The sequence below is a fragment of the Salvelinus fontinalis genome, chromosome 6 (genome assembly GCF_029448725.1).
Source record: "Salvelinus fontinalis isolate EN_2023a chromosome 6, ASM2944872v1, whole genome shotgun sequence".
NCBI classification, from domain to species: domain Eukaryota; kingdom Metazoa; phylum Chordata; class Actinopteri; order Salmoniformes; family Salmonidae; genus Salvelinus; species Salvelinus fontinalis.
Genome location: NC_074670.1, coordinates 45815473 through 45841909, shown reverse-complemented (window position 1 = coordinate 45841909; position 26437 = coordinate 45815473). Strand labels below are relative to the sequence as shown.

General features: G+C 42.8%; 1 protein-coding gene across 1 annotated transcript in view; it reads left to right on the top strand.

The window, feature by feature from the left end:
* Nucleotides 1-2878: 2878 nt before the first annotated feature.
* LOC129857903 (glutamine--fructose-6-phosphate aminotransferase [isomerizing] 2-like) overlaps nucleotides 2879-26437 on the top strand; it is a 41449-nt gene continuing 17890 nt past the window's right edge. Inside the window, exons 1-7 of the mRNA XM_055926589.1 lie at nucleotides 2879-3050; nucleotides 4927-5034; nucleotides 12559-12669; nucleotides 13109-13234; nucleotides 15132-15190; nucleotides 20113-20247; nucleotides 22093-22154. Coding sequence (XP_055782564.1) covers nucleotides 3044-3050; nucleotides 4927-5034; nucleotides 12559-12669; nucleotides 13109-13234; nucleotides 15132-15190; nucleotides 20113-20247; nucleotides 22093-22154 — 608 coding nt within the window. The 5' untranslated portion in view covers nucleotides 2879-3043. The remainder of the gene's footprint in view (nucleotides 3051-4926; nucleotides 5035-12558; nucleotides 12670-13108; nucleotides 13235-15131; nucleotides 15191-20112; nucleotides 20248-22092; nucleotides 22155-26437) is intronic.

The following is a 26437-nucleotide window of genomic DNA, read 5'->3' as shown; positions in this document are numbered from 1 at the left end:
AATCACCTATGCTTAGTCTAGTACAGTGACAACTAAAGTCCAATCAACGTAAACTAAATATGATGTGGCTGTCCATGGTACTGATTTGTGTGTGTGTGTGTGTGTGTGTGTGTGTGTGTGTGTGTGTGTGTGTGTGTGTGTGTGTGTGTGTGTGTGTGTGTGTGTGTGTGTGTGTGTGTGTGTGTGTGTGTGTGTGTGTGTGTGTGTGTGTGTGTGTGTGTGAGCGTGCATGCATGCGTGCGTGCAAGTAGAAAAAACCTGTTGACTCACCCTACTTGTAGAGACACGCCAATGCTATCTTCCTCTTTCATGTTAAATGGCCTAAATGGTCTATGGCTGTCATATCTCCATCCATGGCTAATTTAGGACAGGGCTGATTTTAGCTAGCTATCTAGCCACCGGAGGACAACAACAACGAGATGCAACAATTCAAGTTTTTTTGTTGTCAATAATGACGTTTGTGATGTGATTGTTCGGAAGTCAAATCCAAACTGTCTTCCCTTGACACTTTTTTGGGGTGCGTCAGGACTCAGCTCACTCAGTTTAGCACAATGCTAATTGGCTATTATTATTATGCTCGCTGGCTTCCCTTGCATTCACTGCTACAGGCGACAACAATGTCATACTCTTTCTGACCATCAGATAGATACACTACACATGCTGAGACAGAGGGGGCTGTTCGTTCGCTCAGATACTTTCTCCGGTGAGATACATTCAGCCTCTTGGAAATTTATGAAACACATACAGACAAAAGATAAATTATTTTGTATCTTTTTTTTCTTGGTCAATTTTTTGGGGGAATCCATGAATACATGCCACTGCCAAAAAAAGGACTCCGTCTTCAAGCTGATGGCAAAACTCAAGTCAGACTGCATTATTTCTGCCCCATGCAAAATTCATGTTGTTACTCCTATGACCAGTGCTGGTTGCAGTGTGAGTGGAGAAGTGCATTTCGTGGCTTATAAAAGTGTTGAATAAAAAGGTGTTGACAGTAATGAATAAAATTTAAATATGAACTCACTCGTAAAAACAGCAGCTCTTTGCTGTATTCGTTGACAGTCTCTCTTTAGTCATGGTTTTAGATGTTTTGAAATTACAGTATTGTCTTACTTTGCTGTGCGCTCAAGGAAGCTGCAGTTAGACAAGGGGATCTGAGGCTGTGTCTATTCTTGAGAGTTCATGCAGCTTTAGTATTCTGATCATAGAGTTGTAATCATGGAATTCAGAGCGCACCATCCATCTACACCTACATTTAAATGTGTCTACCATGTCCACAGTGTTTCCCGGAATCCCATTTCCCACATTATATTCAAATGCCAGTATGCATTCCACAAACGATGTAATAGGCAAAATATGATAATAACACAACAACAACTGATGGCAGTAGCTAACTACTGTAGCTAACTAGCCAGCTAACCTCTGTAGCTAGCCAGCAAGCTAGCAATCAACGCTAGAGGAATTGCAAACGGGTTAGCAGAACTCCAACCAAACAACTTATTCTTCTCCTAAATATTGCTAGCGGGCTAGCATTTTATGAGGCCAGTAAACACTTCCTCCAACATTATAATGAAAAGGTGCCTGTCAGTCCCAAAAACACACGTTTTCTGGAGACTTGTGGGAGGAGTGCTGATGACGTCGCACACTGTATGCGCTTTCGGTAGCCTGATTGCGTCCAGACTGAGGAACAATCCGCACATAATGCACCCCTGACCACAGCCTGAAGTGGTCTGCCAGGTCTGAACACAATTAGACCACAAAGCGACTTTTGTGCGTTTCAATGCAATCTTCATAGTCTGATAGCAGAAGTCACAGGTAGGTGTCAAGTGTAGACACAACCTTGAAGATCAACCAGTCGATCACAATCGACCATTTGGTGACCATCGATGGTTTTGTGAGCATCAACTGTTTGGTGATCCACTATCATAGAATTAAGGTGGGTCTTGCCTAGGCAAACTCTACAAAGTTATATGCTGGCCATGTCAAGATTGTAAACTTACAGGAAATGGACGACATCAGTGCCCCATTGACAGTAATTTACAGTAATTGGACGATTTCAGTGCCCCATTGATACGGACTGAACTCTACTACAAACACGAGTCGCTAAGGTTCATGCGATGAGGTAACCTAGTCTGCAAACTTCAAGATTTGTGTCTGCCCTCACCCAACATAACATTTCCTCTTGGTCTAATGGTCTAAGATGTGGGTTTCTCCAGTGGGAGACTCGGGCTCATATCCTACGTGTTACATATAAACTCCATTGGCTAGGCAGATTGGCATGCTTGGGCTAGTTGCTCATGCTATCTGTATCTCTGTGTACAAGTGGTTCAGTAAACTATGCTCGCATGGTGAGTGATCTGACCTGAGACCCGAGCCTTTAGCTCCATGGACTAACATGGTCTTGAGGTGTATTGACAACCCAGGTTTGACTCCCAGGTGGTCATCCAGACTGCTAGGGTTGCCAAGTAAAACAGGCAGTTGAGCTAAACCAGTCTATATGCAAGGTCATTGAATAATGATAATGCTGCTGATGAAGATGAGGGTGATAAGGATGTTTAAAGACTTTCCATATCAAATTCATTTCACAGTTCATCACAAGTTACATTTCCTGATTCTTCATAACCATCACTGATGATGGAAAATATGCTTCCTGGAAACATGCCTTTGGCTCTTTTTGATAATTATTATTAGTTCCATACAATGCACATTAATGTCCTAATTATGGGGATGGAAGTCTCTGGAATATGTAAGGACAGGTTAACAGTAAAACTAGAGTTCAAGGAAGTAGTTTCACATCAACAATAGACTATAAAGTTGGTGTAGGTTAAAGACAGTGAAGGCGTGGTTTCTTTAGTTGCCTTGGAGACGGGGGTGGGGCCGCCGCTCGCGGAAACTGCCTTTAAATATGTCGTTGGAGTGCGAGGATTTACACAGTCTCATTTGGATTTTACACTGAACTAGGCTACATAGTATAGTACCAGGGAAAACAACCAGGTACCGACCGTCGCCCTGAACACTATCCAGTTAGGACAAGACAATCAGAACCATGTGTGGTAAGAACGGATAGCCTAAATTACATCTAATCTAGATAATCGGGAGACAAATTACGCATTACGCATAACAAGCAATAGCCTACAATAGGCTCGTCTAGTAGAGACTATTGGAATAGTACAATAGTATTAGCTATGTTGTTATTGTAATTTAAAACCAGTCCGTTGGGAGCCGTACCAAGGCAAACAGTTTTTGTGTGTGTGTGTCTCTGACACTGTATCAATGAGGTGCCATCCTTGTAGGCAATTTACATGTCAGCGTAGGCCAGTTACTAAAGTATAAACCTAGATTATATATAAATATAACTTGTATTACTTCTAGTAATAACAAAATAGGTGATCAGTGTTCTGCAGCGGTCCATATCTTGGTTGGACGACAATCCTTCCGCTTTAGACAATTAACATGCCAGTCTCATGGCATGTTCTGAGCTGCTACGTGTCAATGTAGCTCCTTGGGGTATTAATGACAGGTCTGGCAACATTGTAGGCTATGACAGGTCGGGCAACATTGTACTATGATCAGATTATGATGATAGGCTACATCAATAGGATACCATCAGCCCTGTAACGTCATTCTCAAATATTCAATTTAACGAAACTTAGGCTATGCTTAAAGATATGTACTCTCATCCGAGTCGTTGGACTCTAGGCCTATGCACTATGCACATTTATGTTGCTTAAATATGATTTTGCATTATCAAAAAATATATGATTGTATGCTATTTAAATGCTTTAGGGTTTTAATAGTAACTATTTGCCCCGAAGTGAAGCAATCCAAGCAAAGTTTTACAGCCAACTGTAAATGTAAGTCGGCCAGTTTCTTCCTGGCATCTCCGACTGTAAATCTAGGTCTGTTAGTTTCCTCCCGGGATCTCCCCCGGGCCCCGGCCTAAAGTTAGCCTACCTGGTCGAGGCGAACACTGCGCGCAATGTGCTCCTCTCAATGGCCACCTGTGTTGCTCTGAATCCAAACGCCCTCCAGCGTCGTGCACACACTGGTACCTTTAATTGCAGACGTCACGACCATTTGAGGCGCTCTCCAGAGCATTATGTGTCATTAGCTTTTGATCAGAAACCTATGTAGGCTACACTGTAATGGATATTGAATTAACTCGTCGGTAAGGTTGCTCATTGAGACAGGTCCTTTATATCCCAGTCAGACAGACCCAACTGTTCTGTAAACAACAGCGGGAGATGCTGGTAGGAAATCAAAACAAAAAGACAGTGACTTTGTCAGCTGCTACAGAGTCAGTGTTCACAGAATGTCCTTCATACAATACAACAGTGAATAATCAGTGTGTCCTTTGACTGGCATCAATCGCTATCATTTGATGTGAGAATAATTAATTACAAGTGTATTGACCATCAACCCACACGTTGAGTGCCACAAAAACTTAAATATGCTAAACATTGTGTCGATCACACTGAATCTATTTTCATCATTACACTCATGCATCGTCAACACTGATGATTAATTGCACCACTATGAGTCTCCCATGAAGTGGCTTTTTTATTTCCAAAGCTGTGATTATATGATTCCATTATTTCTCTAGTCCTCCATGTTCACAACACATTAGGGTTAGGGTTAGGATCATATTCCCAAAAACAGAAATAGAGAATTATGAACAAAAGCTGTTGGGATACTGACTGCAGTACAGTACTTGCCTCTTCAACTGTTTTCTATACCATAGTCTAGTACTGGATGGATAGTCTACATTACAACTACAGACTGCCCAAGTCTTTCAGTGAAAGTACTCATAAAACAGCTTAAGTTGACTGTAAAGATAGACCGAAAGAGAGGGTGAAATAAGTAAATAGTCTTTTTCTCGTTCTTTCTCCCCTCCCTCCCTTTTCCCCCTTTTTTTTGACCTCATTGCAGGGATCTTTGCCTACCTCAATTACTGTGTGCCTCGCACCAGAAAGGAAATATTTGAGACATTGGTGAAGGGACTGCAGAGGTTGGAGTACAGAGGCTACGATTCAGCAGGTAAGGCCCTGGTATCACCCTGAACACACACACACACAACAGGTCCTTCACACTAAAGCCCACAGAGCACCACTCCCGCAACTGCATCTCACTATGTTTTACCCTGTCTTACTTTGGTACTGCACAGGCAGTATACGGCTTCAAGCACAGTTATGACAAACATTAGTAAAACCACTGTCATTACACTGTAAAACCCCCAAAACTAGTTATTCCTTCACTATGTGCTTCAGGGCGGTTAAGCAGTGAGAATATTGATACAGAGACCCTGTGTGGTGGTACTGAAGGTATGATATCTAATCACTTACAGTTGAGTGCTGCCGGTTACTGTCAGTTATCATGCCGATGAGTGCATTGCCCTGCTGTGTTGACATGCAGGGTACTGTTGAAGCAGGTGTACACGTGTTATCACATGGTCCATTTGAAACTGGGAGTGGACATGTCATCTAGCTGGCGTACCAGTGGGTAAAGGGTAGCTCTAATACCTTATTACTTCCACCCATCTGATCCATTGGGTAGTAGGATATCGGCTATAGTTACAGTGGTTCCTCCTTTAAAAGTTGCGAGCTTACACCGCGGGTCTCAGAGGTACCCAGCGTCATGGCTTCATTGCGCCGGACCAGCGCAAGGGGGAGTTAGAGCACTCATTATGCATTTGGGTCCCAAGGTTTTTATATGACCAATCATATTGCGTGGTTCCAATGACGAATTTGACACGAGCCACCTGTCTCTGATGACTTTCTTCAGCTGACAAAACATTACGGTGGAAGCCAATATAAGTAATTATAACGTCATAACGAGTTAAGTAAAACATGTACAATTGAGAGGAATATGTTAGTGAATGTAGAGACAAACGATTGTGCATATTCTTTTGTCATAAAGTTAATTTACGAAAATCGCTATTTAGCAAGTTTTTTTTCAGTCATATCCCATACCAGGTGTATCAAACTCCATTCTTTGAATGATGCTGTGTCTGCATGTGTGTATTACAATTATACACTTCAACAGTGTTTACCACTCCTGGGGTTAGGAGTGGTAAACTAGTGGTCAGTTAGGATCACCACTTTATTTTAAGAATGTGAAATGTCAGAATAATAGTAGAGAAAATGATTTATCTCAGCTTTTATTTCTTTCATCACATTCCCAGTGGGTCAGAAGTTTACATACACTCAATTAGTATTTGGTAGTATTGCCTTTAAATTGTTTAACTTGGGTCAAAAGTTTTGGGTAGCCTTCCACAAGCTTCCCACAATAAGTTGGGTGAATTTTGGCCCATTCCTCCTGACAGAGCTGGTGTAACCGAGTCAGGTTTGTAAGCCTCCTTGCTCGCACACTCTTTTTCAGTTCTGCCCACACATTTTCTATAGGATTGAGTTCAGGGTTTGTGATAGCCACTCAATACCTTGACTTTGTTGTCCTTAAGCCATTTTGCTACAACTTTGGAAGTATGCTTGGGGTCATTGTCCATTTGGAAAACCCATTTGCGACCAAGCTTTAACTTCCTGACTGATGTCTTGAGATGTTGCTTCAATATATCCACATAATTTCCTCCCTCATGATGCCATCTATTTTGTGAAGTGCACCAGTCCCTCCTGCAGCAAAGCACCCCCACAACATGATGCTGCCACCCCTGTGCTTCAAGGTTGGGATGGTGGTCTTTGGCTTGCAAGCCTCCCCCTTTTTCCTCCAAACATAATGATGGTCAAACAGTTCTATTTTTGTTTCATCAGACCAGAGGACATTTCTCCAAAATTACGATATTTGTTCCCAAATGCAGTTGCCAACCGTAGTCTAGCTTTTTTATGGCGGATTTGGAGCAGTGGCTTCTTCCTTGCTGAGCGGCCTTTCAGGTTATGTCGATGTAGGACTCGTTTTACTGTGGATATAGATATTTTGTATCCTCCAGCATCTTCACAAGGTCCTTTGCTGTTGTTCTGGTATTGATTTGCACTTTTTGCACTGAAATACATTAATCTCTAGGAGACAGAACGCGTCTCCTTCCTGAGCGGTATGACGGCTGCATGGCACCATGGTGTTTATACTTCCGTACTATTGTTTGTACAGATGAATGTGGTACCTTCATGCATTTGGAAATTGCTCCCAAGGATGAACCAGACTTGTGGAGGTCCACAATTTTTTTCTGAGGTCTTGGCTGATTTCTTTTGATTTTCCCATGATGTCAAGCAAAGAGGCACTGAGTTTGAAGGTAGGCCTTGAAATACATCCACAGGTGCACCTCCAATTGACCCAAATGATGTCAATTAGCCTATCAGAAGCTTCTAAAGCCAAGACATAATTTTCTGGAATTTTCCAGGCTGTTTAAAGGCACAGTCAACTTAGTGTATGTAAACTTCTGACCCAATGGAATTGTGATACAGTGAATTATAAGTGAAATAATCTGACTGTAAACAATTGTTGGAAAATGACCTGGGTCATGCAAAAAGTAACTGACTTGCCAAAACTATAGTTTGTTAACAAGAAATTTGTGGAGTGGTTGAAAAACAAGTTTTAAGTCTGTGTATATATACAGTTGTGTATTTCAGTTTTTTATTTTGAATAATTTCCAAAAATGTCTAAAAAGCTGTTTTTGCTTTTTCATTCTGGGGTATTGTGTGTCGATTGATGAGAGGGAAAAAAAGCAATTTAATCCATTTTAGAATAAGACCACTAAAGTGGTCTGAATACTTTCAGAATGAACTGTATACAGTTGAAGTCAGAAGTTTACATACACTTAGGTTGGAGTCATTAAAGCACGCACTTTTCTTCAACTGTCTTCTGAATGTAATTAGAGTGATGTTGATGTCGTGCAGTGATGCCAGCAGATTACAGATTGCCTCTGCCGATTGCTCATCATCTTCATGAATATAAGCAAGTTTCACCAGAAATAAATCATTTGAAATAACACATGGGCTTTGTTTACAAATTGGTGATAATGTCTCACCGCATGTTCAAGAATTGGCTTTTTCTCGCTCACTCTAGGTTATATGAAAACGAAATCTCCAAAATATTGTTACTTTTTAAACAAAGTGTATAAGTATATAAAAGCCCCTTAGATAAATATATAAAAGCCCCTTAGATATTCTCAGATATTCTCACAGATCCTAACGGAAAATTTAGAGTCCTCCAATCCTCTAAATGTAATTATTGGTGGAGAGTCACGTCATTGCAAAAAATATGTTTTGATATACTGTAGGCCTGCCATAGGCAAAATTAGTCTCACTAGTGTTGAGTAATGTGTTGTTAAAAATGGTGTAGGTCTTATTTATTTAGAGAGCATATTGAAGTTAGAAGCAAAAGCCTACAACTATTTTAGCATCGTTTCTCGCTACTCTGAGGCAAGCATGTGGACTGGTCTTGATAAATCAATTATATTATTATAATTCACTGAATCTCCGTTTGAGTATTGGTTAGACAAGATTTAGAAAATTAGGGTGTTGAAATGTTATGATCTTAGTGTAACCTTTATTTAACTAGGCAAGTCAGTTAAGAACAAATTCTTATTTACAATGACAGCCTACTCCTTCCTCCCGTTGTACAGCGCCATATTTTCCATTCCATCCTAACGGAAACCCTGAGGGTTTCATTTTTCTCTGAATAGAAACACCATAATATTAATCAAATTAATTAAGCCAAATTTCTTAAAATCAATCCATATACTATGTTATTACAAAAAGGGTTTAGATTCTCTGGTAATGCTAATACGGAAGACTATCAAATGCTTCTCAAAGATGCCCTCTGGTGGTCAAACTAGCAATAACTTGCACTAACAGAAAAAGTGGCTGACAAATAAACTCAGCAAAAAAAGAAACGTCCTCTCACTGCGTTTATTTTCAGCAAACTTAACATGTGTAAATATTTGTATGAACATAACAAGATTCAACAACTGAGACATAAACTGAACAAGTTCCACAGACATGTGACTAACAAAAATGGAATAATGTGTCCCTGAACAAAGGGGGCAGCCAAAATTAAAAGTAACAGTCATTATCTGGTGTGGCCACCAGCTGCATTAAGTACTGCAGTGCATCTCCTCCTCATGGACTGCACCAGATTTGCCAGTTCTTGCTGTGAGATGTTACCCCACTCTTCCACCAAGGCACCTGCAAGTTCCCAGACATTTATGGGGGGAATGACCCTAGCCCTCACCCTCCGATCCAACAGGTCCCAGACGTGCTCAATGGGATTGAGATCCGGGCTCTTCGCTGGCCATGGCAGAACACTGACATTCTTTTCTTGCAGTAAATCACACACAAAACGAGCAGTATGGCTGGTGGCATTGTCATGCTGGAGGGTCATGTCAGGATGAGCCTGCAGGAAGGGTACCACATGAGGGAGGAGGAGGTCTTCCCTGTAACGCACAGCGTTGAGATTGCCTGCAATGACAACAAACTCTGTCCGATGATGCTGTGACACACTGCCCCAGACCATGACGGACCATCCACCTTCAAATTGATCCTCGCTCCAGAGTACAGGCCTCGGTTTAACGCTCATTCCTTCGACGATAAACGTGAATCCGACCATCACCCCTGGTCAGACAAAACCGTGACTCGTCAGTGAAGAGCACTTTTTGCCAGTCCTGTCTGGTCCAGCGACGGTGGGTTTGTGCCCATAGGCGACGTTGTTGCCGGTGATGTTTGGTGAGGATCTGCCTTAGAACAGGCCTACAAGCCCTCAGTCCAGCCTCTCTCAGCCTATTGCAGACAGTCTGAGCACTGACGAAGGGATTGTACGTTCCTGGTGTAACTTGGGCAGTTGCTGTTGCCATCCTGTACCTGCCCATACTGTGATGTTCGGATGTACCGATCCTGTGCAGGTGTTGTTTCACATGGTCTGCCACTGCGAGGATGATCAGCTGTCCATACCGTCTCCCTGTAGTGCTGTCTTAGGCATCTCACAGTACAGACATTGCAATTTATTGCCCTGGCCACATCTGCAGTCCTCATGCCTCCTTGCAGCATAACTAAGGCATGTTTCCGCAGATGAGGACGGACCGTGGGCATCTTTCTTTTGGTGTTTTTCAGAGTCAGTAGAAAGGCCTCTTTAGTGTCCTAAGTTTTCAGAACTGTGACCTTAATTGCCTACCGTCTATAAGCTGTTAGTGTCTTAACGACTGTGCCACAGGTGTATGTTCATGAATTATTTATGGTTCATTGAACAAGCATGGGAAACAGTGTTTAAACCCTTTACAATGAAGATCTGTGAAGTTATTTGGATTTTTATTAAATATCTTTGAAAGACAGGGTCCTGAAAAAGGGAAGTTTTTTGTTGTTGCTGAGTTTAGATAACGTGCCACAGAATGCTGCAGCAGCCCGCAAGGTGTGCCACAGTATGACACAACTTTTAAAGCAGGAACCACTGTAGGGGTTGATTTTGGAACAGGGCATCGGTTCAGATGTTCAGATAAATGAGATGAGGTGAACCCAGAAAGCAAAGAATGCAGTGGTAGATAGTGGCGGTTCTAGACCGTTTCAACTGGGGGGGCCAAGCTGGGGCTAGTTGTACTGTTAGAGGGGCCAGTTACATTAGACGCTATTGTTGTCATATCGTTTTCATCACTGCATTGCAGGCATAGCAGGCAAAAGACCATGTTCATAATCATTAGTGTTCCGCGTTGCCACTGTCTAATAACGGATGTAAAAAAAAGAACGATAGCAAAAATGAGTTATGTAAAAAATTATTTAATACTCCACATTTAGGGGGGCCACAAGGGGGTCCAAAATTTTTGTCACAGGGGCACTGGCCCCCCCTGCCCCCCCTCCCCCCAGAACCGCTCCTGGTGGTAGAGAGTCCTGAACATGTGAGGAGAGAATCTGTTGCCCCTATTCCTGTTCTGAGCCTCACCATACACCAATGATATCTGCCTCACTGATATTTACTATTGCTTTGGCACATGTTTAACATGATTTTTAAATGACTACCGCATCTCTGTACCCCACACAAACAATTTTCTGTAAGGTCCCTAAGTCGAGCATAGAATTTCAAGCACAGATCCAACCACAAAGATCAGGGAGGTTTTCTTATGTTAATGGAACCTATTGGTAGAAGGGTAACAAAAAAAAGCTGACATTTAATATCCTTTGAGCATTGTGCAGTTATACATTTTACACTGTGGATGGTGTATCAATACACCCAGTCATGACAAAGGTACAGGTGCCCTTCCTGAATCAGTTGCCGGCGAGGAAGGAAACCGCACAGGGATTTGAGCACGAGGCCAATGGGGATTTTAAAACAGTTACAGAGTTTAAAGGCTGTGATACGAGATAACTGAGGATGGTTCAACAACATTGTAGCTCCTCCACAATACTAGCATAAATTACAGAATGAAAAGAAGGAAGCCTCGACATATAAAAATAAGGTACTAAAGGAATATTTGGCAAAGAAAGTCACTTTCTGAATACAAAGCTTTATGTTTGGTGCAAATCCAACACAACACATCACTGAGTACCAGTCTTCATATCTTCATAGTTTGTCATCTGCAAGGACTAGGGACTTTTCTTTAGGATAAAAAGAAACGGAATAGAGCTAAGCACAGGCAAAATCCTAGAGGATAACCTGGTTCTGTCTGCTTTCCAACACTGGGAGACAAATTCACCTTTCAGCAGGACAATAACCTAAAACACAAGGTCATATATACACTGGAGTTGCTTACCAGTACGACATTGAATGTTCCTCGTTACAGTTGTCCTAGTTACTACAGTTTTGACTTAAATCGGCTTGGAAAATGTATGGCAAAACTTGTAAATGGCTGTCTAGCAATGCTCAACAACCAACTTGACAGAGCTTGACATTTTTTTAAAGAATGGGCAAATATTGTACAGTCCAGGTGTGCAAAGCTCTTAGAGACTTACCGAGAAAGACTCACAACTGTAATCGCTGCCAAAGGTGATTCTAACATGTGTTGACTCAGGGGATTGATTACTTATCTAATCAAGATACATTACTGTTTTTTTCCCATTAATAAAAAATAAAAATAAATGTAGATTGTTGACACACACACACACACACACACACACACACACACACACACACACACACACACACACACGACCTACGTGAGCTGGTTGATATTCACAAGAGATTCCACAGTAATCAGCTCTTTCCTCAGAAAGGTCCATTATTAAGGTTTTGTATTATTTCAGGCAGTAGTTTTGAAAGTAGTGCTAACGAGCCACAACAGGTCCCCGGAAATTGGTGTACTATGACATCCATTTTGTATGATATGTGACATCCTGCAAAAAAAAAAAATATATATATATATATATATTTGTACAATATGTTATGAATTTGTTGTTCTTCAGATCTTGTTCAATCTTTTTAATTGAGTGTTTCATATGAAGTAGGATGGATTTGGAGTCTTTCAAACAAGTTCTCAAATTGGACATTAATACTGCCTCAGTTGATGTTGAACTGACTCATTGACTAGCCTTGCAGCCTGCCAGCCAGCAAGTTTAGCCTTCATTGACCATGATTGGTTTAGGGTTGGTATTGCTATACATTTGCCTCAGTAGTTTTTCTCCCTGGTCTCAGGCATCGCTGTGGATGGTGACAAAAACACGACGACAGATGGCGTCAACAACAACAACATCGTTCTCATTAAGAAGAAAGGCAAAGTCAAGGCCCTGGATGAAGAGCTCTACAGTAGGTCTTATGGATACATTTCTCTCGTTCCCTCCATCACATTCCTCTCCTCCAGCGTCAGATATATGATTCCAAAGACTCCTATGGCCTGTACCTCTTTCTTCTTGGTAACTCCTTTTTTTTCTGCCTCAAGACCCTTCTAGTGCACTTCTCTCCCTCTTCTATCTCTCCTCAAGCTTTCTCTTTCTGCTCTGTCCTAACCAAATACCTCTTTAATGAAAGAGGGTACAGTGTAGGGTTATGGTACGGGTGTAAGGGTTATGGTAAGACATTGAGCTCGGTTGAATTACCAGAGTAATGTAGTCAGTCCTCTGTCAACTTTACCCTATCACTGTAGGCATTATTGAATGAGGTTAAGAGGTATCATGGCACTGTTCAATAATTGATAGAATACCTTTGTTCGTATTGTTGATCAGTGCTTGATGTGTTTTGTGATCAGAGAAAGACTGCATGGATCTGGAGGTGGAGTTGGACACACACTTTGGCATGGCTCACACACGCTGGGCTACACACGGAGAACCCAGCGCCCTCAACAGCCATCCCCAACGCTCCGACAAGAACAATGGTAACACACTCACCTGTGTACACACTCACTCACACACACACACACACACTCACCTGTGTACACACACACACACACACACACACACAGTTCATACCTACACACAACATACAGTGCAGACATACACACCAACCAACTGCTCTGTCATGGCTTTGACAAAGTTCTCTGGAATGGCGGTGTCAGTCAGTGAGGTGAGTTAATTTTGTTCTGGTTACTGATTGGCCAGAGATATCAATGTGTAAAACACACCTAACATTCTGTGATCAGCCCTTGCCTCCCCGCAGCTCTCTCTTATAGGGAGAGTTCCAGGGGAGTGTGGGAGGCCTCAGTGAAAGGAGTATTTACACACGTCCAAACGTAGAACATGCGATGGACAGAGAGAATCAGCCTTTCACAGAGGCCAGACAGACAGACAGACCCGGGTCTTGTTCAGTTGACTTTAAACATAGCCATGTCCTTCCTCAGGCACACCTTTTCATATGTGTTCTTTGTGCTAAAGATAACTATGTTCAGAGTCATTTTCACATGCATAAATTCCTAGTTCTGACCGCCACATGCAAAGGTGTGTGCATGTCTCAGCACTCAGGATACACTCCTTAACTATGCAGTCAGGCAGGACTTACAGGAATTGCTGTTATGATACACTACATGACCAAAGGTATGTGGACACCTGCTCGTCGAACATCTCATTCCAAAATCATGGGCATTAATATGGAGTTGGTCCCCCATTTGCTTCTATAACAGCTTCCACTCTTCTGGGAAGGCTTTCCACTAGATGTTGGTACATTGCTGCGGGGACTTGCTTCCATTCAGCCACGAGAGCATTAGTGATGTCAGGCGCTGATGTTGGGCGATTTGGCCTGGCTCGCAGTCGGCGTTCCAATTCATCCCAAAGGTGTCCGATGGGGTTGAGGTCAGGGCTCTGTGCAGGCCAGTCAAGTCCTTCCTCGCCGATCTCGTCAAACCATTTGTGTACGTACCTCTCTTTGTGCACAGGAGCATTGTCATGCTGAAACAGGAAAGGGTCTTCCCCAAACTGTTGCCACAAAGTTGGAACCACAGAATCATCTAGAATGTCATTGTATGCTGTAGCGTTAATATTTCCCTTTACTGGAACTAAGGGGCCTAGCCCGAACCATGAAAAACATGCCCAGACCATTATTCCTCCTCCACCAAACTTTACGGTTGACACTATGCATTTGGGCAGGTAGGGTACTCCTAGGATCCGCCAAACCCGGATTCATCTGTTGGACTGCCAGATGGTGAGGCATGATTCATCACTCCAGAGAAGGCATTTCCACTGCTGCAGAGTCCAATGGCGGCGAGCTTTACACCACTCCAGCCGACGCCTGGCATTGTGCATGGTGATCTTAGGCTTGTGTGCGTGCGGCTGCTCGGCCATGAAAACCCATTTCATGAAGCTCCCGACTAACAGTTCTTGTGCTGGCGTTGCTTCCAGAGGCAGTTTGGAACTCGGTAGTGAGTGTTTCAACCGAGGACAGGCTTCAGCTGGGCTGTTGTTGCTCTTAAACATTTTGCTTTTAAACATTTCCACTTCACAATATCAGCACTTACAGTTGACCGGGGGCAGCACTAGCAGGGCAGAAATTTGACTAACTGACTTGTTGTAAAGGTGGCATCCTATGACGGTCCCACGTTGAAAGTCACTGAGCTCTTCAGTAAGGCCATTCTACTGCCAATGTTTCTATGGAGATTGCATGGCTGTGTGCTCGGTTTTATACACCTATCAGCAATGGGTGTGGCTGAAATCGCTGATTCCACTCATTTGAAGGGGTGTCCACATGCTTTTGCCCATGTAGTGTATGTTAAGAGGTTCCTAACCGATTTCTCACTGTCTCTATTTCCTGACTGATTTCTTGCTGTCTCTATTTTCCCTCAGAGTTTGTTGTCGTCCACAATGGCATCATTACCAACTACAAAGAGTTAAAGAAGTACCTGGTAAGAACAAGTCCTACTCTACCCCTCCACTCCGCTGTCTGTATTTCTATAGTTCTACTCTATTTCAGTATAAATTACTCCACCGTAAAGTTCATCTTATTTTGGGTCACACCCTTGGTAATGGACCGAGATATGATCAGAAGGGTTATAGGATTTCAAGTCCTCTGTCATCCATTGCCTTTGACGATCTTAGTCCTGGGTCCTTTGTTTTGGACTTTTGGACCGATGACTCTTGCACTGTTCTACACAAATGCAAGTGAATTGAAATGGCATTGACAAAGTAGCAATGGGCAATGTTTGCTTAGGCCAACGTGGAAACCATACAGCGTATCTTTTATCTTCTGAGTCAGCTTGCCTTTTGTCCGTCTTGTTTTGTTAGTCCAGTTTTGCTGGTTCTGCCCAGCTAGCACATATTGAATAATGTTCTGAGAACCATATGTTTCTTAGAGCTTGGTGAGAGTGTGGTTGTCCTATGGTTATTTTGCATACAACCTTCCCACAACTTTCTGGGAATGGTGCATGACAGTTGCTTGGCTTTGGAACATTCTATTTTCTTGGTATTTCATTACTTTAATAGAAGATTCTCTAAAAGTTCAAACATTGTTTGCATTTAATTTCAACTTTGGTAATGTTTTAGGAATGTTCTCCAACTGGTTTGACATTAGGAATGATCTCAACTATTTCAGAGAATGTTAAGAAACAACATTATTCTGTGGGAATTTCAGTACTTCAGCATAATGTTTCCTACACATTTCCTCATGTGCTATTTAAAATCATGTTCACAAATTGTCCGAGAACGTTAAGAAACAACGTTTAAAGCAAGATGGCGCCGACAGACATGGCAGCTCTGCTTCTAGCTCCTAAGCAAATTTGCATTATTTTGTTTTTTTGTGTGTTATTTCTAACACTATTAGCCCAGAACGTTTTTTAGTGTTACTGCATTCAGCCATAAATAACTTTTGGATATCAGAGCAGCGTTAACTCACCAGCACTATGACCAGGAATACGACTTTCCCGAATTGGATCCTTTGTTCGCACCCCCCAAGGCAATTGAACTTATCCCAGAGGCTGCTTCAAGATGCTGCCGGCGAAGAAAAGGTATTCGGAGTGGATTTCTAGTCCGACTCAGGAGGCGGGCACACCATCCACCGCTTCCGAGTATATTACTCGCTAATGTTCAGTCTCTGGACAATAAAGTAGACGAGCTCAAGGCGAGGATCTCCTTCCAGAGAGAAATCGGGGGCTGTAACATACTCTGTTTCACGGAATCATGGCTCTCTCCGGATATACTGTCCCCATCCATACAGCCAGTTGGGTTCCCAGTACATCGCACAGACAGGAATAAAGAACTCTCCGTGAAGAAGAAGGGCAGTGGGGTTGGTTTCATGGTTAACCACTCATGGTGTGATTGTGATAACGTACAGAAACTCAAGTCCTTTTGTTCACCTAACCTAGAATACCTCACAATCAAATGCCGACCATATTACCTCCCAAGAGAATTCTCTTCAGATATAGTCACAGTCGTGTATATTCCCCCTCAAGCCAATACCACGACGGCCCTCAAGGAACTACCCCAGCCTTTATGCAAACTAGAAACAACATATCCTGAGGCCGCATTTATTGTAGCTGGGGATTTTAACAAAGCAAATTTGAGGAAAATGCTACCGAAGTTTGATCAACACAGTGATGACTGTAGTACTCGTGCAGGGAAAACACTCGACTACTGCTATTCTCTCTTCCGTGATACCTATAAGGCCCTCCCCCTCCCCCCTTTGGCAAATCAGATCACGACTGCGTTTTGCTCCTCCCTTTCTACAGGCAGAAACTCAAACAGGAAGTAACCATGCTAAGGTCTATTAAACGCTGGTCTGACCAATCGGAATCCATGCTTCAAGATTGTTTTTGATCATGCGGACTGGGATATGTTCCAGGTAGTCTCGCATAATAGCATTGATGTATACACGGACACGGTGGCTGAGTTCATCAGGAAGTGTATAGGGGATTTTGTTCCCAAGGTGAATACTAAAACCTACCCAAACCAGAAACCATGGATAGATGGCAGCATTCGTGCTAAGCTGAAATCGCGAACCACCGCATTTAACCATGGAAAGGTGACTGGAAATATGGTTGAATACAAACAGTGAAAACGTCAGTACAGAGACAAAGTGGAGTCCCAGGCAGGGTCTACAGAGAATCACGGATTACAAAGCGAAAACCAGCATTGTCGCGGACACCTACGTCTTGCACCCAGACAAGCTGAACACCTTCTTCGCCCGCTTTGAGGATAACACAGTGCCATCGACACGGCCCGCTCCCAAGGACTGTGGGCTCTTCTTCTCTGTGGCTGATGTGAGTAAGACATTTAAACGTGTTAACACTCACAAGGCTGCCGGCCCAGACGGCATCCCTAGCCGCGTCCACAGAATATGCGCAGACCAGCTGGCTGGTATGTTTACGGACATATTCAATCTCTCCCTATCCCACTCTGCTGTCCCCACATGCTTCAAGATGGCCACCATTGTTCCTGTACCCAAGAAAGCAATGGTAACTGAACTAAATGACTATCGCCCCGTAGCACTCACTTCTGTCATCATGAAGTGCTTTGAGACGCTCGTTAAGGATCATATCACCTCTCCCTTACCTGACACTCTAGACCCATTTAAATTTGCTTACCGCCCCAATAGATCCACAGACGATGCAATCGCCATTGCACTGCACACTGCCCTAACCCACCTGGACAAGAGGAATACCTACAGTTGAACTCAGAAGTTTACATACACCTTAGCCAAATACTTTTAAACTCAGTTGTTCACAATTCCTGACATTTAATCCTAGTAAAAATTGGATCCTAGTAAAAACTGTCTTAGGGCAGTTAGGGTCACCACTGTATTTTAAGAATGTGAAATGTCAGATTTATAGTTGAGAGAAGTATTTATTTCAGCTGTTATTTCTTTCATCACATTCCCAGTGGGTCAGAAGTTTACATACACTCAATTAGTATTTGGTAGCATTGCCTATAAATTGTTTCACTTGGGTCAAACGTTTTGGGTAGCCTTCGACAAGCTTCCCACAATAATTTGGGTGAATTTTGGCCCATTCCTCCTGACAGAGCCGGTGTAACTGAGTCAGGTTTGTAGGCCTCCTTGCTCGCACACACTTTTTCAGTTCTGCCCACATATTTTCTATAGGATTGAGGTCAGGGCTTTGTGATGGCCACTCCAATACCTATACCTTTGTTGTCCTTAAGCCACTTTGTTTCTGGCATTTTGAGCCTGTAATCGAACCCACAAATGCTGATGCTCCAGATACTCAACTAGTCTAAAGAAGGCCAGTTTTATTGCTTCTTTAATCAGAACAACAGTTCAGCTGTGCTAACATAATTGCAAAAGGGTTTTCTAATAATCAATTAGCCTTTTAAAATGATAAACTAGGATAAGCTAACATTTTGTGCCATTGGAACACAGGAGTGATGGTTGCTGATAATGGGCCTCTGTATGCCTATGCAGATATCCCATAAAAAAATCTGCCGTTTCCAGCTACAATAGTCATTTACAACATTAACAATGTCTTCACTGTATTTCTGATCAATTCGATGTTATTTTACTGGACAATAAAATAGCTTTTCTTTCAAAAACAAGGACATTTCTAAGTGACCCAAAACTTTTGAATGGTAGTGTATATACTGTATTCTATTCTACTGTATTTTAGTCAATGCTATTCTGACATTGCTCATCCTAATATTTATATATTTCTTCATTCCATTTTTTTACTTTTAGATTTGTGTGTATTGTTGTGAATTGTTAGATATTACTGCACTGTTGGAGCTAGGAACACAAGCTTTTAACTACACCTGCAATAACATCTGCTAAATGTGTGTATGTGACCAATACAATTTGATTTGATTTGATTTCTGTGTGAATTTCAGTTCTTTCACAGAACATTTCACACAAGTTCCCGTGTGGTTCTATTTCATGTCATATTTGACTATATTTACTATAAAAATGGTGTGACTTTAGCGATGTTCTTAGAACGTTCAGATAACGTATGGTTCTCTTTTGGCAATATTCTGGGAATGTAAAATAAAAAGAAGGAAATTGTACACATTAACATCAATAAACTCTGCATTATTTTCTCAGAACATTAAGAAGACTTTCCATAAAAACCACAAGAAAAATGTTGTAACATTCAGAGAACGTTTTAAAAATGTTATTTAAAAACATATACATTTGGTTCTCAGCATCAAACAAAATCTCTCTATCCTCAATCATCTTACGTGTGTTTAGGTGTGTCGGCGCACCAACTATTTGGTCACATCTGATCTTAATGAGTTCTTGTTTCCTTTGAAAAGGGATCTTTTTGAGTAGACAAAAATAAACAGCTTCCTATGCGTAAAAGAACATGGCATGCTATCTCCATCCTGGTGGTGCAGTGGACTTCCATGGGTAGAGAACAGAAGATCATAGGTTTGAATCTTACTGATGCCGTGCCACAATAAAAAATAAATGTGTTCACATGATTAATGCCTAAGGAAATGAATGTATCCTATCTGTGCTTGGTACAAAAAGTTTACTCCAAATAAGCTAGCAGTGTTAGTAAAAGACTTAAGTTTTTCAAAACCTTACAAATAACCTATAATTTCCATTCTCAAAGCATTAATAAATCCTCCCAGGAAAACTTTGAAAGGAACCAGAGTAAAATGTTCTCAGAACCTGCCTGCAACTTAAAAATAAACTTTCCCAGAGCCGGCAAAATGTTCACTTCTGTTCTTAGAACGTTTAAAAAACGTTCTGTTTTACTGGTCAGGAAACTTATGGCTTCGATCCCACAACCAATGTGAAACCAAAAACATTAGTTCGCACAACTTCCAAGGAACCAAATGTGCTAAGCTTGTGACATTTATTCTGATCCCCACCCTCTTTCAGAACTCCAAGGGCTATGAGTTTGAGTCAGAGACGGATACAGAGGTCATCCCTAAACTGATCAAATACATTTACGACAACCGAGAGAGAGAAGACCTGTCCTTCTCTACCCTGGTGGAGAGGGTCATTCAACAGCTGGTGAGTACCGGGACACCTCAATCAGTCAATACAATTTCTTTATAAAGCCCTTTTTACATCAGCAGATGTCACAAAGTGATTATTCAGAAACCAAGCCTAAAACTCCAAACAGCAAGCAATGCAGGTCAGGATTCCATTGCCACATGCAAAACAGCAAAAACTGGATCAGCAGGACGACCAGGTGGACTAGGGACGGGGAGAGCGGGAGTCATCAGGCCAGGTAGTCCTGAGGCATTGTCCTAGGGCTCAGGTTCTCCGGGAGTAGAGAGATAGAGAGAGAGATACGAGAATTAGAGGGAGCATACTTAAGTTCACAAAGGACACCAGATAAGACACGAGAAATACACCAGATAGGACAGTCTGACCCTAGCCCCCCGGCACATAGACTATTGCAGCATAGATACTGGAAGCTGAGATGGGGGGGTATGGGCTCACTGCGGCCCCGCCCAATGATACCACTGGACAGGGCCAACCAGGCAGGATATAACCCCACCCACTTTGCCAACACCTACTGTTGTACTATGTTATTACTATAGTACTACTGCTGCTACTACTACTTGATTTTAGTTATTTAGCAGAAACTCTTATCCAGAGCGACTTACAATTAGTGCATTAATCTTAAGATAGCTAGGCGAGACAACATATCACAATTGTTTCAAGTACATTTTCCCTCAACAAAGTATTTATCAGCAAAGTCAGTGCTTGTGGGAAAATAAGTGTTTATGTTTTTTATTTTATGCTTGGGGGAGGGGTGTCGGAGGCGCCGTGAGATTTATTTTATTTAAAGTACTCTTCAAGAACTACTATGACGACGGCGACTACTACTGCGGCTGCTTCAACTACTACTACGAAACAAGAAGGAATTGCTTCACAAAAATGACAAAACATCCCCTCAGATCCCATCTGGCCCTATGATAAATTCCATCTCTGAAACAGCATTGTAAGGGAGTGTTTTCAACAACAGAGCAACAATCTCCCCCAGTTCCCCTTGATGATGTCATCATCGCACTGTCCAGTCTGGCCTCAAATTTGGCCGTCCCATTAATAGTGTTACGTCATCACCGAAACTGTCACCATGGCAACCACCCCAACACCATCTTTAGTGACATCGCAATTTTTATCTGGTGAACAGGAGCGAGACACTTTTTCAATCCCTTTTGCACCAACTAGACTGCTCAGTCATTTTCTCTCTCTTTCGCTCTGTCTCGCTCAGTTCTTCACACACTCTTGTTGTTGAGTTTGGTCTTATTGGAGCCAGTCCTGTCTCAGCCACATCTCCCCTCTCCTTGGCTCACTGTAAAAGGTCTGAGAAGAACACAGAGGATAAAATGTACAGCTTCAGTGGGTTTGGGCTAATAGGAACCAGACCAGAACAGACCCCTTACATCCTAATGACCACTGCTCCTCCCCCTCCTCTCCCCCATCTCTCCTCCATCTCTCCTCCATCTCTCTCCCATCTCTCTCCCACCCTTGGTGAGAGTGCTGGCAGTATGTTGGAAACAGAGCTGGTTTTATACAATAGAGGTCTTATTCCTCCTAACTTCCCTGAACATTGACCCCCCCCCCATCCCTTCCACACATTCCCACTACTACGCCCCACGAGGGGAAACAGATGAAAAGACTGTCTTCAAAAAGAAATAGGAAATTTGAATGTGGTTTTGTAAGGTCACTGTCGGTCTGTTCGACTGAAACTGTCCTCTACATTTTCCTTCGCTGTATTTTTTTCTTTTTACAATTCCTTCTCATTTTCAACCTTCTCCTCTTCCTCGTCATCTTTGTCATCATCATCATCATGGACCCTAACAGACATGTTTGTATACTCTCCTCTTTGTCATCCTGTCTTAGGAGGGGGCCTTCGCTCTGATGTTTAAAAGCAGTTATTTCCCCGGAGAGGCGGTAGCCACCAGGTCAGTATCCATGTCCGCTCACATGTCTCTGTCTGTCTGGCCTATGCCATGACCTCACATAAGTCTGTCTATATATACACTGCTCAAAAAAATAAAGGGAACACTTAAACAACACAATGTAACTCCAAGTCAATCACACTTCTGTGAAATCAAACTGTCCACTTAGGAAGCAACACTGATTGACAATAAATTTCACATGCTGTTGTGCAAATGGAATAGACAAAAGGTGGAAATTATAGGCAATTAGCAAGACACCCCCCCAAAACAGGAGTGATTCTGCAGGTGGTGACCACAGACCACTTCTCAGTTCCTATGCTTCCTGGCTGATGTTTTAGTCACTTTTGAATGCTGGCGGTGTTCTCACTCTAGTGGTAGCATGAGACAGAGTCTACAACCCACACAAGTGGCTCAGGTAGTGCAGTTCATCCAGGATGGCACATCAATGCGAACTGTGGCAAAAAGGTTTGCTGTGTCTGTCAGCGTAGTGTCCAGAGCATGCAGGCACTACCAGGAGACAGGCCAGTACATCAGGAGACGTGGAGGAGGCCGTAGGAGGGCAACAACCCAGCAGCAGGACCGCTACCTCCGCCTTTGTGCAAGGAGGTGCACTGCCAGCGCCCTGCAAAATGACCTCCAGCAGGCCACAAATGTGCATGTGTCAGCATATGGTCTCACAAGGGGTCTGAGGATCTCATCTCGGTACCTAATGGCAGTCGGGCTACCTCTGGCGAGCACATGGAGGGCTGTGCGCCCCCACAAAGAAATGCCACCCCACACCATGACTGACCCATCGCCAAACCGGTCATGCTGGAGGATGTTGCAGGCAGCAGAACGTTCTCCACGGCGTCTCCAGACTCTGTCACGTCTGTCACATGTGCTCATGTGCTCAGTGTGAACCTGCTTTCATCTGTGAAGAGCACAGGGCGCCAGTGGCGAATTTGCCAATCTTGGTGTTCTCTGGCAAATGCCAAACGTCCTGCACGGTGTTGGGCTGTAAGCACAACCCCCACCTGTGAACGTCGGGCCCTCATACCACCCTCATGGAATCTGTTTCTGACCGTTTGAGCAGACACATGCACATTTGTGGCCTGCTGGAGGTCATTTTGCAGGGCGCTGGTTTAACGGATGTGAAATGGCTAGCTAGTTAGCGGGTACGCGCTAGTAGCGTTTCAATCAGTTACGTCACTTGCTCTGAGACTTAAGTAGGGTTTCCCCTTGCTCTGCAAGGGCCGTGGCCTTTTTGGAGCGATGGGTAGCGATGCTTCGTGGGCGACTGTTGTTGATGTGTGCAGAGGGTCCCTGGTTCGCGCCCGTGTCGGGGCGAGGGGACGGTTTAAAGTTATACTGTTACATTGATGCTGTTGACCCGGATCACTGGTTGCTGCGGAAAGGGAGGAGGTTGAAAGGGGGGTGAGTGTAACGGATGTGAAATGGCTAGCTAGTTAGCGGGTACGTGCTAGTAGCGTTTCAATCAGTTACGTCACTTGCTCTGAGACTTAAGTAGGGTTTCCCCTTGCTCTGCAAAGTTATACTGTTACACTGGCAGTGCACCTCCTTGCACAAAGGCGGAGGTAGCGGTCCTGCTGCTGGGTTGTTGCCCTCCTACGGCCTCCTCCACGTCTCCTGATGTACTGGCCTGTCTCCTGGTAGCGCCTGCATGCTCTGGACACTACGCTGACAGACACAGCAAACCTTTTTGCCACAGTTCGCATTGATTTGCCATCCTGGATGAACTGCACTACCTGAGCCACTTGTGTGGGTTGTAGACTCCGTCTCATGCTACCACTAGAGTGAGAACACCGCCAGCATTCAAAAGTGATCAAAACATCAGCCAGGAAGCATAGGAACTGAGAAGTGGTCTGTGGTCACCACCTGCAGAATCACTCCTGTTTTGGGGGGTGTCTTGCTAATTGCCTATAATTTCCACCTTTTGTCTATTCCATTTGCACAACAGCATGTGAAATTTATTGTCAATCAGTGTTGCTTCCTAAGTGGACAGTTTGATTTCACAGAAGTGTGATTGACTTGGAGTTACATTGTGTTGTTTAGGTGTTCCCTTTATTTTTTGGAGCAGTGTATATATATATATATATATATATACATCCAGTATATATTTATATTGCCCATTCTAATATTTCTTAATTCATTTATTTGTATTGGTTTTGCGTGTATTGTGCGGTATTAATGCACTGTTGGGAACATAAGCATTTGCTACACCCGCGATAACATCTGCGAAGTTTGTGTGCAAAATTTGATTCGAAAGGATCAACAGCCATTGGCATTGACTCGTCGTCTCAGCTATTGCCACAATAAAGCAATAACAGCGTGACTCTATACAGCCCTATATTGATCTTCAGACTGTGTCTCTGCCAAGCTTCTATTCCATTTAATTAATGTGTCATGTATGATGACATCACTCTTCCCTAGCTACAGCTCCCTGTGCAACGTAAATAACTGTCAGAGAAGAGAAGGATACAGTAAACAGAGGGAAGAGAAAAGAGCGTAAATGAGAAACGTGCCTATTTTCTTTAAGCCTCGGGTGGGAATTACCCCAGCCAGGTGGAAGCTGTCAAGCACAGTGACTTAGAGATTTATGATTGTCATTTTTTTTGATGGGAGTGTTATGTATGTCTGAGTATTTTTATCAGGTGCTTTGTGTACACACCCGTCATAGGTCCTATTTGACACTATAGGAATAAAGGCTTGAGCTATATTTAGGTTATTTTTACCACACCCTCTCACCTCACCTGTTGCTGTCACACCCATCTGCACCTGCATCAGCCAATCAGAGAAGCACACATAGCGTAATGGAGATGAGAAGGCTAGAAACATGAGCAGGAACTGAACTCATCCAACTGTAGGGGAGAGGGTGGAAAAGGAGCAAGAAAGTGCTAGAAAAGAAGAGAGACAGCAAAGCTGTGTTCGAATACCCATACTAACATACTATTAGGTCATTTTAGTATACTGTAAACGAACGGTACAATTTCAGTTGAGCATACTAGAGCTACGTGGGTCTACCGGAAATTGATGCTCTTGCTAGCTTGTTAGCGTAACAAATTACTAGCTAGACATTTTATGACAAGTGTGTTATTAAATTTAATCTGGAGGGCCAGAGTACGACCTAGGTTAACCAGATCATTGTCATATCGTCAGTTCATAAATCAGAGCGTTTTGCTCACAGCGTGCACACTGGACGCTAGTGATGGGCATTCTGGCTCTTTTCAGTGAACTGGCTCCTTCGGCTCAGCTCACCAAAAAGAGACGGCTCTTTTGGCTCCCAAGCGGCTCTTTTGAAAAAATACAATACATATTTTTTTAGTCAAACAGTTTGCGATAGTTTGACTATGATTGGTGTTAAATCAAATCTATTTAAATAATTAAATAAAATCATACTCTACCTTAACCACAATGTATTTAAAAATGCATTGGTTTGTTATGAAAAATAATCCTATTGAACATTTCCATTTAAAGTATAACTTTTTAATGTATATAAACAAAGTGCTTTGAATTAGTTAATTCTATACATTTAAATCTTTTGATTATTCATATCTTATTTTTAAAATATTTTTATAAATAGATTCGGCTCTTCTGATATGCGAGCCGGGTCTTAGAGCCGACTCTGTAAAGAATGACGCTGGAGAATAGAAGCTGGTACGTGGAGTTGACATTTAATTAGGAACGGACATGCAACAGGACAGGAACAGCGTCAGAACTGGGAAACACAAAGACAGACGACAAACAATGCAGCAGCAGGGAACAGAGCTGGGGAACTGATAAATATAGGGGCGGTAATAAACAGATGATTGAGTGAGTCCAGGTGAGTCCAATATCGCTGAAGCGCGTGACGAGGGAAGGCAGGTGCGTAAATGATGGTGGCAGGAGTGCGTAATGCAGTGCAGCCCGGGAAAGAGTGGAAGCAGGTGTGACAGACTCGTTCGCGAACGACCCATCACTACTTAATTAGCCAAAATACGAAGTATACATGCAGTGGACACTATTTCCCTACTTTCAAGGCCCATAATGCAATTCTTCAGAAAGTGTGCGTGCTTCACAACGTTTTTAGAGTTTAAGAAAATGGCGGAAATATGCGGCCGAAGTCCAACGAGAGCGGATACAAATTAATTTCTTAAACTAATTTTGACAAATGTTAAGAAAATATTGAGCAAAGTATAAAGTAATGCATTTTCAAATAAGTTACACGCTATGTTGGCTGACAATTTGTTAGCTACGCTATCCTTACGAACCGCATAGCATTACAGCAGTATGTACCGGTATTTTAGCTA